The sequence below is a fragment of the Pecten maximus genome, chromosome 8 (genome assembly GCF_902652985.1).
Source record: "Pecten maximus chromosome 8, xPecMax1.1, whole genome shotgun sequence".
Classification (NCBI taxonomy): Eukaryota; Metazoa; Mollusca; class Bivalvia; order Pectinida; family Pectinidae; genus Pecten; species Pecten maximus.
The window spans coordinates 20,065,044-20,080,721 of NC_047022.1; the positions used below are offsets into that span (position 1 = coordinate 20,065,044).

Consider the following 15,678-nt stretch of genomic DNA (forward strand, 5'->3'; position numbering starts at 1 on the left):
CATTATATTACCTATGATGTTGTTTAGAAGCTCCAGTGTGATGGAGAGAGAAGGAATTCCAGTAAGCGTTTGGCAGCTATTTTATGTCCCTACAACTGTTCAGTATATCGACTGTAGTGTTGTTATGGCAGACAATGTGACCTGCCATTCACTAAAGAATACTGGGTTCCATGGTATAGGGCTTATTTTTAGCTCGTAATGGTTTGTTATACGTAACGAGGGGTAGCGTACAATTACTACTATACAGACAAAAGTCAGACATTACAAAGGAAATAAGAAACAATATTTCATCTCGAATATATTAATGGCACACCCGCTCTGCTATGAAAAGCTTCAAGTATTTAAACGAATCCACTAAACTCGCGCGTTGATGAGAATAGGATAATCAGATCTATTTTACTTTCTACGACGGATACAGACGAGCTAGTACGGCAAATGAATATTTGAGTGTTGGTGTTGTTATCTCGGATACGAAGTGGAGAGAAGACTAGGATAATCAGATCTATTTTACTTTCTACGACGGAAGTTAGTATTTTTGCAACACCAGTTCTTATGTACATTAAAGCATCTTTCAAAACAGGATTCATAGGCAGGAATTACCATAAAAACCTGTCAGAGAGAGCTTGATATATTCGTGATGAATTAGTAGTGGTGTGATACCTCTAGTTTCGACAACATGAGAGCATCGGTAGCTAACGGTTCGCTGTTTTTGTGATAAAATCCGATTATTAGTTGATTTTTACATCTAGTTGGGACCACATACTGTCGCTGTTTTCAATCAGTGTTCGTTTTACGTAGGACTTATAAATATGATTGTAACAATGTATGGCCAAGGTCGTACACCCGGCATCGATAACTGTCATATTTAAACAATAATAAGGATATTTCAATGTATTGTCTTTTTCTTTTATAGATTTATATCAGACTTGGGTAGTATTACATGTATGTGAATACATATCTATGAAATACCAAATGTCATTGCCATATTAATAAAAAAAATACCAACAGAAGTACATTATTCTATATACATAACGTACAAGTTAGTTCAACAAGTTCTGTCCTTTTCGGTGAGTTGATGCTTTAGATGTTTACTTAATTCATTGGGTTTACTAGTAACCACTGCGTGGCAAGCGGATGTCTGGTATTCCGAGTTTCCTCTGGCCCCGATGCTAGACATTAGACATTTAGACACACGGATGTCTGCTAGTACGAGTTTCCTCTGGCCCCGATGCTAGACATTAGACATTTAGACACACGGATGTCTGCTAGTACGAGTTTCCTCTGGCCCCGATGCTAGACATTAGACATTTAGACACACGGATGTCTGCTAGTACGAGTTTCCTCTGGCCCCGATGCTAGACATTAGACATTTAGACACACGGATGTCTGCTAGTACGAGTTTCCTCTGGCCCCGATGCTAGACATTAGACATTTAGACACACGGATGTCTGGTATTCCGAGTTTCCTCTGGTCCCGATGCTAGACATTAGACATTTAGACACACGGATGTCTGGTATTCCGAGTTTCCTCTGGTCCCGATGCTAGACATTAGACATTTAGACACACGGATGTCTGCTAGTACGAGTTTCCTCTGGCCCCGATGTTAGACATTAGACATTTAGACACACGGATGTCTGGTATTCCGAGTTTCCTCTGGTCCCGATGCTAGACATTAGACATTTAGACACACGGATGTCTGGTATTCCGAGTTTCCTCTGGTCCCGATACTAGACATTAGACATTTAGACACACGGATGTCTGGTAGTCCGAGTTTCTTCTAGCCCCAATGCTAGGCATTAGATATTTACACAGACTGATGTCTGGTAGTCCGCGTTTCCTCTAACCCCAATGCTAGATATTAGACATCAAGACAGACTGATGTCTGGTCGTCCGATTTCCCGGGTCTTTGTTAGGAATGAATAAAGTGCAATGATAAATAAAAATAAACGCGTATAGAGATTTATTACGTTTAATGATTAGTGTATGGTTTGATTAGTTGTACGAGGTTCAGTAAAACGTACTTTAATTTTAGTAAGTATAGTTAAAGCATTAATTTAACTTTGTTAAGACGCTTTCAATGATAGGTTTGTTACGGCATTTTGTCTGTATTTCTATCTTTTCTAATAAGAATCTCCAAATAATCTACTAGGCGTTTCAGTACAGTATATAAATATATATATATATACGGAAACACTGGTATAAACGAGACTTCATTACTAAACTACAATAGCAGGTATCGAGACTGTAGATCCTTGACAAATATCAACACAATGTGTTCTCTCTGTGCGTTCTGGCAGTTACACAGACAGTTGCCGCTGTATGGAGTATTCTAAATGAAAGTACCATCAACAGATCTCGAGATTAATAGTCATTCTATTTATAAACATACGGTGAAGCGGTTGCCTTCGAGTTTACATCATTTATAACTGGTAACCAGGTTATATGATTCTGAGGGTCAATTGTGATTTACAGTCTGGTTAGCACGTGTTTACTACACTGTTTATACATGTGGTTAGGTTAAAGCCCAGAACGTAAAACGATCTCCCAGAGTGCATCGCGGTTCCCTGTCTGAGCAATGCACTCTGGAGGGGATTGGGTGTAAAACTGGCTATCCGAATATAAAACACAAAACGGTTCTTTAATTTCGTCAATAATTCCGGATCATTCTGGTAAATTCTAGTATATTAGTCGTCAGGGCTTCAAGTCATAGAAACGATAGGTACATGTATGTAGTTAAAAGCCTATTGAAAGAATCATTCACAGATTAAGTGCAGATTAAGTGCCATTTTAACGACTAAATCTGGTATTAATCCGGATTTAAATGGATGATGAGGAAGAAGACGCTTACGCTTCCCGAACACATGACCCAATTTATCATCAACTCTATTAAGGGTCTCCATAAATATCTATTTGGTTCAAATTTTGCCCTTGAATTATCGGTTTTGAATTATAATTACGATTTCGCTTACATGTAGGTATTCTCTAGTATATGTTAATTAACTCTCGGGCGAGTTACCTGCTTTTAAATGGGGGTAATTGATTTAGAATGTACCTTTATAAAGAAAATGGCGGAGAGACGATGAGTCAAGCAGAGTATCGACCTATATAACCATAGCAGCATTGTTAAACATTACACGACGTCTGCGAAAGAAGTTAAGACACAACCTCGTCAGAAATCTCCAAAACCAATCTCAGAAAACCTGATGGTATAATCGGCGGTGAGATAAGTAGCAGGTGCCCATCACGTCTTCAAAAACAGACTACTTGACATAACTATATAACTCGGTATGCTGATGATAGCACCGAGGTCCTCGCTGTGGGGTTTTCGTTACCAGGGGTTAAAAACATATCCAATCAAATACACACCTCCCTTCAGGAAAAAAGTAATATCATGAAGGAATCTTGGTTATTTTCAGATCATTGACCTTATTTCACGTGACCGGAACGATAAGATGACGTCACGGACTTCTTTCTGATCAGGAGTGTACTTCACATATTTATCAGAATGCGGAAAACAGTTATCAATCATGGAGTTATCATAAGGAAAATATCTTTATTTTTCCTTTTTTTTTTAAACTTCATTGTAATTAATGGTAACAAAAATAATGAAAAAATGTAAATATTGAAAAGCTAATTCGTTTCGAGTAAGTATTGACAGACAACAGGTAATTCGTGAATCCATTCCTCATCCAAATAATCTGTTGAAAAATCTTGACATGAAATGAAATGAAAATGATATGAAATAAAGTTTCAGACATTTCCGTTGAACATCAACATATATCTTAGTATGTTAAGTTAGCAATTTTAAGTTTACTCATTTCAAGTTCAAATCGAGTACATGTTTCTCAAAACCGGAACTCTAAATCGGGGAGAAGTAAATCCATACTATTAATAGCACAGGGACTTGAAAATGTGCTATACACACTAGGGAAGGTTCAAATACATGTAGACTGTAACAAATTATCATGTGCCTGTGGTAATAATATTAAGGTAGGCAACAAGTAGGGATACATTCAAAGCGAAAATGTCATGGACTCAAATATCAACAAATATTAATGATGGTGGTGATTGTGTGTAAAAGCACAGGGACTTGAGAATTTGTTACCTTTCGTATACATGTATATGATGAATACCGTGGGTGTCATTTTTACCAAATTTTAATCTAGCCCCCAAAAACGTCTCAAAATGTGCTATACACACTAGGGAAGATCCAAATACACGTAGACTGTAACAAATTCTCAAGTCCCTGTGTTACTTGCACGAAATATTTGTTGCAATATAAGGGTTGCTTTATTGCATATTTGCTTGCGGTGTGAATATGTATTCACCATATAATTTGTTACCAGTAAGTGTGGTTATCGATACGGTCATAGTATTCTATACATTACCTGTGCCAAGACTTTTTTTTATATCATTTATGGTCTATCGACACTTACACGTGTCATTTAGGGTCAATATATTTGGTCTGTAATGTCAGGGCATGTCAACGTGTCAATATAGATAATTAGATTGTACCAAACCATCGCAGCCTGTAGCTCTAGGTAGTTTCTAAGGTCCACCCACCTGATATTGTCACCCTTGAGCGGCACTTTCTAAGATCTTACAAGTTCGTTAAAGATGCTACACAATCGACAGCATATACGCGGCTTGTCATAACACAAAAATACTCACTTTAGATTCAAAAGTTAAAAAGAAAAGCTCAATTTTTTGAAGGATAATAGTGTAAAGTAAGTAACTTTTGGTATTTAATATTTAGTTCTGAAAAACATTTTACTTAATTTGTAAGAGGCGACTGAATTTGGTATCTATATTCATTTAATTTCCCAAAAAATCAATTGTTTTCTTCATAAATCTTTCTTTGTCACGCTTGACCTTAATTTGGGCGTCGCCCTTGCAAGAAAGGATTGATTTAAACATATTTGATTTGCTTCAAAAGTATAAAGGATTAGGCACAAGTTATTACAACATTGCGGAGGCCCACTCCACATTACATAGTATATAAATTGAAAATAGCATAATATTATCACAATGAATACCATTTATATACAAAATATATAAATGAATAAAGATGTATATCATATCATAAAACCGAGACTTTGGCTGGATCTGATATAATTGTGTACACTTCCACGGGTAATGTACCTACACTTCATCATGGTTCGTGACTCTCGGCGTGAAAAAAAATGGGTGAGCAGATGCGCCACTAAATTTAGGTTCAATCAAGTTCACCACCCCCCCCCCCCCCCCCCCCCCCCCCCCTCCTCCCCTTCCCCCACTGCGCTTTACAAGGCTAGTTTAGAAGCATTGTTATGACCTTGTATCGTCGTTTTCATTTCTACAATAAGTCAAATCAGATATAAAACGCGGTGTTCTATCATTTCAGGTTTTGATTTAACCCATACAATTTCCCCCCTGGCTGTTTCTGTGATCAGGATCTGTATGCGTGTTTTACCTATATCCTATGACATAGTTATCTACTTGTGATATTTAGGTAACTGCTCTGTAAGTAACATCAGCCAAACCGCGCCCTTCTTTCTCGCTGGAATCTCTCCGAGTCTGTGTATTAAGCAATCGTGAAATGCCATTTCAATTATGGACCAAAACTAGAACGGTGAAACAGCTGTGTGGTATCGTTTGATAATCACTTTTCGGCAATTTTGTGCCTGTAACTAGATTGATATGCAATTCACTTGCGTTTTACAGCATTTCTTAGAATCAATTTTCCTGAAAGTTTGGGAAAGAAAAAAGATTATAACTGTTTGATATTGCGTGTGCTGAAAATACGAAGTCAGTGTAAAAAAACAGTTCTCTCAAATAGGATTTATGTCGAATAAACCTGGCAGAAAATGCAAAAAGCACTTGCGGTAACCCTTGTGAAAATGCCTTTCATTTTTTTTGTGATTGTACACATTATGATAAGCAGAGGCGTTTGCTTTTTCTTCGTCTCAAAATTTAGATGTAGTTATTAACTTAAAGTTACTTCTCTGTGGAAATGAACATCTATCGTTAAGTCACAAACATATTTATATTCAGAAATGTGCCAATGTTTATAAAAAACAGCAATAGATTTAACAATGTATGAAATTAGATTCTTCTGTACTTTCCTTAATTTTGAATCTCCGGAGAACAATGTTACAAAAACATTTAATTGATGACCTTCACTTTGTTACCAAATGTTGAACTTGTGTAATTTTTTGTTTTTACTTGTGCCCAATCCTATTTACTTTGATTTATGGCAATAAAAATATGTTTAAATATGACCATCAAACTACTGTCGTAGGAAATCACCACTAAAACTGATCATTTCCATTATGAACATAGACTGGCTATCAGAAAATACCCTTTCACCACATATATTTCAAATGTGTCATATTTTGTCATTTGAAATATATGTGAAGTTGCAATACTTGAAATCAAATATGGCGGTATCGAATTTTAGAAAAGACGTACAACATACATGTATAAGCCACACTTCAATACAAATTGAATTAGAACGGGCTGGGACGTGCTAGTGATGATGAAGGCTTAAAGGGGCATTTCATCGTTTGAATAAAGTGTAGGTCGTCAAAATTAAACTTACTTAATTCGACCCGAATTATCACTAATTACCTCAAAGCCATACGGTATTTGTATACGATAAGCCTTTTTCCTGTACATTTCTGCATTAAGTTCATTACTTGTGGACACAAACACTCATATAATCATCGTTCGGACATACATTTCATCAATAGAAATTGTGCATGTTTCTGATGTCCGAACGAAGGAATGCCCCTTTAAAGTGTTGATACTTAAATACTTGTGAGGTGAGGCAGGAGATTCAAAATAGGTTAAAAATTGATTCAGTAACTTTCATAATTTTAAATACTGCATTTCAAAAGAACTTCAAGTATATATGTATATTCTGAAGCGAACATTTAGTAATATATTTAATACTTTGCAAGTATAGTGCATGATCGGCCTACTCGGACTTCAAGATTGGCAGGAGAGTAAATCTTTCTGTTATCGTAAATGTGACCGAGATAATATAGTGACTAGATATGTTTAATTGATGTACGTATATGATGTAGGTAAAATCACGATAAAGGTGTACCACAGGTATAAACTGCATACGTTAAAGATAGTAAAATTAAAACCGGAAACGGACCAGTAAATTATCGCGCGGGATGGCCGGATAATTAGGCGATCATAAGAAGTTTCTATCGTTTATGATCAGCTCAGTGTCCGGTCAGGGCAGATCCTTCCGGGGATAAATGACTGTTCCCGTGTTAATTTATGTTACTATTTATAAACACATGCGTTAAATCTTAAAGGTACACATGATACATCTTGGGTCAATGTCGAACGTTTATAGTAACCATAGCAACCGGAATACTTGGTATATTTATGTTAACAATGCATGCCATGAGAAAGCCTCGTGAATAGATGCACCGATTTAGAATAAAGTTGTTCGAAGCTATATATACTTTACCACAGGGACTTGTCGTGAATTCCGAATCAACGGTCCATATCAAATATATGTATGCGTGATACGGATTGGGACTATATATAGTGTAGCAAACATTATATGAAGCACCTACAGGTTGTGAATTCATACCAAGTCCCTGTGCACTCTACATCCGCTGTGTCATTTTCAAACACATTTAACAAAATCACCTAGAATATCATTGACAGATTAGATGCGATGGCGAAGGAGCGAAGGAGCGAAAACACGATGGCGACGGAGCGAAATTCCATCGCTCCATCGCCATCGCGTTTCACTCCTCCGCTCCTTCGATTCGTCATCGTGTTTTCGCTCCTTCGCGTTTATGTTGACGGAGCAAAGAAACGATATTGGAAATTTGGCCCTAACGGAACACCATACACATCCTTTACGTTAGGGTTTCGTCTTCCAGAGAGCTACCATATCAGACAGTGAAAATCTCGGTCGTAGTATTCATAGCACATCCCATAATATCGACACTTACCTCACATAAAACACCTTGCTGGTTTAAATTGCATTTCTATATTTAAACAACGCTGCAAAATCAAAGCAACTCTTGCCAGGAGTATCTTATCACTATAACAGTACTATCTTGTTTCAGAAATGTTGGCCAGATTTGATGTTCAGAGAATCAAAGCGATCTTTGGTAACTTAACACTAACGAAAACCTATGCTTAGAAAATTTATGGTCCAATCGGAACCCCTCGTCATTTTCTTCGAAACTACGTTCGAACCAATCGGAACCCCTCGTCATTTTCTCCGAAACTAGGTTCGCAGACGGAGGCGAGGTGTTCCGATTGCGTTCGAACACGGGGGCGAGGTGTTCCGATTGCGTTATGGTCATCTGTAAATTCTATTCTATTCGAACTATCGTATTTCCATCAATTTATAGAATTATATACAAACCACACTTATGCTACCATGACAACATTTCTCTCGGTACTCACAAAATACTTTAGTTGGCATATTTTCCAATGAAAATTAGTATCATAAAAAATATATGTCTATTTCTCATTATCGAAATCAGAGACCTATATACTAGTATATAGGTCTCTGTCGAAATTAAGATTATTTTTTACATCCGTCAAAGAGATGATGACAATTTTTAATAGTAGCCCACACTTATTATACGTAGTCTCATCACAAAATAACATGAATAATCAATTTTATATGTTTACTTTCAATTTATAAAATAATTGGAAGCGGGAATTGTTTTTTCCGCAATGTGTCCGGCTGTGATTAACCATTTCATACGATGAAAGCCGATATCAGCCGATTTGATTAATGAAACAATTTATTGGTCATTTATACTCCATAAAGACTTAATGATGTAATGCTTTCAATTAGGCGCTCTGGTGGTTGGCCGATAGAGGGCAAATTTTATGATTAACCGGTCCTTATTAAAGCTGTACGGGTCACGTGACCGCTTTGGCGTCTAAGAGAAAAGTTGTCGTTTTTTTATGTGAGGATTTTCATAACACAATTCACTGGCTGTGTTAAGAAAATCCTAACATAAGCCATCCTTTCCAACCGGAAGAAAATGTTTAGAAATAAGTTGTCGTTTTGTTTCGATAAATTTTGTTCGTATGACTTTATAATCTATTTTTAGCATTGCTATATTTTCTGTGTTATGTTCTCTTGACATGATTTAGGATACTGTAGTTTGTTCAGCAATCACTGTACAAATTAACATCATACATTCACGATGATCCATTAGACTTTTGGTATATTTTCACTATATTTTACACAGATAACATAGACTGTAAGAATACCAATCAGATAATTTAAATATAGTATTTGCTATGGCCGGCATCATAATTTCATTTGGAAACAATATATCTCTCATGCGATATAAAGTAAGTCAGGCGTGGTCGGGTGGCACAATGGTAGCACGCTTACCTTTCATCTAGGCGGCCGGGGTTCGATTCCCCGATCGGACGTAAAATGGTATGTGGTCACCTGCCCGACCACGCGAGTTTTCCCATGGGTTCCCCGGACACTCTCGGGCCAACAAGCGTGATTGATATATGTTGATATAACTTTTTTTGCAATTTTTGTAAAGTAGTAAAATAAATAAAGTTTACATTTTAAAAGTCACACGTATTAAACTCTCGTTTCTACGCCTTGTTGTTCCGTTGTCACCCACCGGTTCTCTTTCTGATGATGTGACTTAACCAGAATTTGAACTAGAATCAGAACACGCTTACTCTTCCGGGACATCTGGTCGTATTCTCCTTGTACATTTCCGATGGTCTCCATGCAAAACTATATCCTGTTTGTATTTTGCCCGCATATCGACTTTGAGTTAGGATTATGGTTTCGTTTGCATGTCGGTATTGTCGGTTGTTATAATTATGACTTTGAGGATCTATAATTTGATAGTGACTTTAACATTGCTAGTTATGTATTACTGCTGTGTCTTAAGATTAGTGGAATATATCAACAAGTTTCTGGAAGTTTACTGCTGTGATTATTATACATTCTAAAACGTATACTTCCCCTATTTCCGTACACAGGCACTTACCTTGTCTGTCAATACATCCAATGTATAATATACATGTATATCTTATCATTATTACATATTAGGTGTATTGACTAACGAGGCAAATACCTGTGTTTCCGTACAGAGGATATCTCTAGGACATAGCCTTACAGACACGCCCTACCGTGGCCATGTGTAGCCCGGATAGGGGTCAAGGTCATCTAAATACGTCATTAGAGGGATGAACATTAAGAAAAAAATTAAAAGTGAAATTTTATCTGATGAAACTATTTCATTGACAAGACACACTGTGATAAACTATTTCATTGACAGGGCACACTGTGATAAACTATTTCATTGACAGGACACACTGTGATAAACTATTTCATTGACAGGACACACTGTGATAAACTATCTCATTGACAGGACACACTGTGATAAACTATTTCATTGACAGGGCACACTGTGATAAACTATCTCATTGACAGGACACACTGTGATAAACTATCTCATTGACAGGACACACTGTGATAAACTATTTCATTGACAGGGCACACTGTGATAAACTATTTCATTGACAGGGCACACTGTGATAAACTATCTCATTGACAGGACACACTGTGATAAACTAATGCCTTATAGTTCTGCTACTTTGACACTTCAATGTCCTATTAACAGCCAGGGTCATTTAAGGACATGCCAGGTTTTGGAGGTGGAGGAATGCCGGAGTACCCGGAGAAAAACCACCGGCCTACGGTCAGTACCTGGCAACTGCCCCACGTTGATGTCGAACTCGCAACCCAGAGGTGGAGGGTTAGTGTTAAAGTGTCGGGACACCTTAACCACTCGGCCACCGCGGCCCCATACAATTATTTAGTAATAAATTATTTGCAATACTAATGATGTTCCAGAGAGGGGACTTATGTTGGATAGACTAACGTGCTGTTATTAGGTTCATATAATAGGTACATCATCTACAGGTTTATCCATGGCAAACGGATAAGAAACTTTCAAAGTTCAGAATTTGCCCGACGAAAGGTTTGTCTTCATTTTTTTTTTTTTGTTGGATTGTTTGTTTGTTTGTTGTTTTGTTGTTGTTGTTGTTTTGTGGACAATAGACGTGTGTTGGATGTGTAGCTAGAACGTGCCATGTATTAGCATGTCTTTCCTCCGGCCATTCTTTCATTGTAAATCATCATAAGTATACTGTGTCGCTATCACAATCTTTGTAATATATATTTATGGAGAGGGCTTTTATAAGTTGTTAAAAGCGTCTGCCAAATTGTGTTTAAACAATAAAATATGTTCAAATCATGGCGTGTATCAATTATTTCTATACTAGCAGACAAAAACTGTTAGATTCCCTGTCTGTCTTAAAGCTTGACACAACTAAATGTACATTTAAACCTGAACTTAAACCTGAATGAAAATCTAATGAATATCATTACATTAGCTAAGGAAAGTTACCAACTTGGTCATTTTTACGATTTTGTATCTGTGTATGTGTTCAAAAAAGTATTGGGGCAACCAAGATCAGGCTTTGGTATATATATTTGATTTATCTTTCGGATGAATATACATGTCCATGAACACGTATGTATAGAATACTTCCTCGACATATATCCTGCTCTTGACCTTTAATCCAACGGCCGGGTAAACACTCAATGTTGACTGACCGGTTATGATTGATATATAAGTGCACGTGGTGATTGGGAAGTACTTACATGTACAAAATGTAGTATGTACAGTCTGTATACATGTATATATATGTGTGTGTGTATATTAAAATGTATAAACTATATACTAAAAGCGATAATGCTTAACGAGACTTCGTCTGTGTCAATTGTTTCTATATTTCAAACAGGAAAATGTAAACTAGAACTGTCGCCAGGATGGCTGACTAATACCCCCGCAATCTGCCAATGTCAATGGTGAATTGGAACTGTTAATTAGAGGCTAACTAAGATAACCCAGTAATAAAGTGATCAGTTGCCATAGCAACCATAATTTTGAAAAAAAAGTGGCATGCACATCTACACATGATCATTAATATTTGTGTGAAGTTTCATCGGAATTGGCCCATCGGTTTAGGAGGAGTTGTCCGGACAAAATGTGTCTATAGACAGACGGACGGACGGACAGACAACCTGATTCCAGTATACCCCCCCCCCCCCCCCCCCCCCCCCTAACTTCGTTGCGGGGGTATAAAAATACATTAATTTCTATATGCGTTTATATATAACTTAGCAACACAAGTGACGAAGGAAGACAACTTTTTGACTTTTGCCCTGACCGGGCCTCGAACTCAAGATTTACGGCACTCAATCGCGCGCGATCGCCTAGCCAGAAATACCCGCAGCTTATACACCAATATAACTAAGCCTTTACTCATAAGACAACTTAATGATTATTTAGAAATTTTCTATATCGTGGATATCATTACAAAATTAATTATGCCTTAGTTTACTAAGATTAATTAGTAATCAAAAGTAATTACTAAAAAACACGTGTCCATGTAGACAATAGCCTTCTGTCCTAGCTTTAAATATTTCACTTATATGATCCAATTGCAAACCAAAGCTCAAATATAAAGTATTCTATTTTTTGTTTGAACCGTCCGTGTTTTCAAAGCATGTACGTTACAAATATATTGAGTCATCCGGTTCGTGGGACATACTTGGTGTTACTAGATGGAACTGAATATAAAAAAAAAACTTCCTGGATGACAAAGGAATATAGTAAAATATAATGCCTGATATATATAAATAGTGAGCATGTCCCTGTTCTCTTATTGAAAACGTGACATTAAGAGATTTGCCACAGATAGCGCATTGGGCACCGTAATGAAGCAAAGACGCTGACCATTCCAGAGCGTCTGGTCGTTTACCTATTGTTCTTTCAATTTTACATTAAGTTTCTATGTAAACAATTCGTTTGATCAAATGGTCATCCATTTTGAGTTCAAGTTACGCTTTTAGATATTTATTTTTGATGGCCTTGGTGGTCTGTAAGAGAATTCAATGAGAAAAAAAGACTATAAAGAATGCTGGATTCTGATCTTCAGAAATAAGGTGTCAGCCGGTTCACTGCCCCTTAGTGTGCACATCCGCAGCTACCGAATGGTCATCAAGTACCGGCGATATGTAATAATGTTTATAATATAGGTCAAAGCGTACGTCATTAAAACATATGTTGTTTACTAACCCTTTAAAAAATGTGTATCGTTTTAAAAATACAAACATATTCCTCAAATTGTTCTGCTGAACACGGACTGTTTACACACAAGTATACTATATATCGCCAACAGTATTGTGAATGTTTATGACTTTTTGGAGTCTTTCAACATATCCTTATAAATGTAATAGCAACTCCATTGACGAGTATATTGCCTAAAGTGTTTTATACATTGATCTTAACCGTTAGGAATATTCACATTTGGGCTCTTTCAAAGATTCCAGAGAGTCGTGGTATTCTTTTTAAATTCTAAGATATGTTAAAAATGCGACAAATCATTCCGCGTATTACGTCATACATTTCATGACGTCATGTATATCATTTGATCATAAAGTGACGTCACATTAAACAAAAACTTCTAGATATAATTGTATGTAAATGAATTAAAGATACATATCTTTTTCACACCAAATTACAGACAACCTTGTCCCCTAAAACAAAATCATTAGGAACCACTCGGCGATCTTCGTACTTACCAGTATGTTACCGACGAAACCCACAAGCATGGAAAGAACAATGCATATTAAGAATGCAATAGTAATAATGGGTTTCTCTTCTAAGGGTTTCCAGTAGAAAATATCCTCTCCAGTATAATTTTCTCCGTGAATTTCACGAGCACGTTCCCAATCACTCCGGAAAATTGCTAGAACGTCCATGTTGTTTGTTAGTGCCGTTAAAACCTCCTGGCTCGCTATTTATGTCTGTACAACTTGATTAAAAGTTTTGAAATTTAAATTACAAGCCAGCTTAGACATGAAGTGTTGAAAAGTGATAAGTATTCCGTTTACGTAACACACATAGTACTACATATCCTTTGTTATTGATGTCGTTCCGTTGGTAAAACTAATAATTAACACAAATCTACATTGGCTAATAACACATTCCTCTAGAATCTTAAACACTTTAAACTGTTCTAATCCAATCATGAATTTTCAGGGTTGAAGTAATGATGATAACATTCAGCAGAGGAAGGTAAACACCACACAAATCCACGGGAGGCAGAATCCTACGTCTGCACCGGACCGGCCCGGCTAATACACTAACTCAGTTTCCTGTTTTTACAGTACACGGAGCACAAGGCACTGACTCAATCAAACATGGCCGACTTAAACTCCCCTAACGCGTGTTGATGGAGGATGTGTGGTTGTTGTTGATGTTGTTATCCGGAAATTTAAAACCGATTCAAAACACGATGTAAACTGTTTTAAACATGAGTTTAAAATATACATCATGTGTTCCTAATTATGTTCAGTGGGTTTTTTTGTTCTTTTTTTTCGGTAAGCTTTGAATGTTTGGAAATAGCACAGCGTTATAAATATGAACATGTACCCAGATATCTGTTTTTAACGCGAAAGCTTAAGTTACCTATATGATAATGTGCTAACTCTTTTTCATCGCGAAGTCGTCCTCAACACCAGCCAAGGTGACCTCAGGTTTTAAGTTCTGAAGCTTACATCGATACAATCTGCTATCTAAGGCTTCACTTCATATGAATGGGTATAACAAGTGGTTGTGTACTTAAGTAAAGCCTTGATATCTATATATAATGTTTTATATAAGTTTATATGACTTATTTCAATTACAATTGTTATAATGAAGATAAAGTTTAAATTTACATATATAATGTTTTATATAAATTCATATTCCTTCGTGAGTAAATCCTCCATATAACATCCTTTGTAAGGAGACCTCTATAAAACGTCCTTCGTAAGTAAAACCTCTATATAACGTACTTATTTAATGAAACCACTATATAACGTCCCTCCTGTGTAAAACCTCTCTATAACATCCTTTGTAAGGAAACCTCTATAAAACGTCCTTCGTAAGTAAAACCTCTATATAACGTACTTATTTAATGAAACCACTATATAACGTCCCTCCAGTGTAAAACCTCTCTATAACATCCTTTGTAAGGAAACCTCTGTAAAACGTCCTTCGTAAGTAAAACCTCTATATAACGTACTTATTTAATGAAACCACTATATAACGTCCCTCCAGTGTAAAACCTCTCTATAACATCCTTTCTAAGTAAAACCTTAATATAAAGTACTTATTAAGTAAAACCTAAATTTAACGTCCTTTCGTAAGTAAAACCTCTATATAACGTCCTTCGTAAGTAAAACCTCAATATAACGTCCTTTCGTAAGTAAAACCTCTATATAACGTCCTTTCGTAAGTAAAACCTCTATATAACGTCCTTCGTAAGTAAAACCTCTATATAACGTCCTTTCGTAAGTAAAACCTCTATATAACGTCCTTTCGTAAGTAAAACCTCTATATAACGTCCTTTCATAAGTAAAACCTCTATATAACGTCCTTTCGTAAACAAAACCTTAATGTAAAGTACTTATTAAGAAAAACCTCTATATAACGTCCTTCGTAAGTAAAACCTCTATATAACGTCCTTTCGTAAGTAAAACCTAAATATAACGTCCTTTGTAAGTAAACCTCTATACAACGTCCTTCGTAAGTAAACCTCTAT

At 36.5% G+C, this 15,678-nt stretch overlaps 1 protein-coding gene across 1 annotated transcript in view; it reads right to left on the bottom strand.

The window, feature by feature from the left end:
* Positions 1 to 14,255, bottom strand: part of LOC117332716 (melatonin receptor type 1B-like) — a 29,513-nt gene extending 15,258 nt beyond the window's left edge. Inside the window, exon 1 of the mRNA XM_033891725.1 lies at positions 13,673 to 14,255. Within this exon, the coding sequence (XP_033747616.1) occupies positions 13,673 to 13,852 (180 nt within the window). The 5' untranslated portion in view covers positions 13,853 to 14,255. The remainder of the gene's footprint in view (positions 1 to 13,672) is intronic.
* Between the last annotated feature and the right edge of the window lie 1,423 nt (positions 14,256 to 15,678).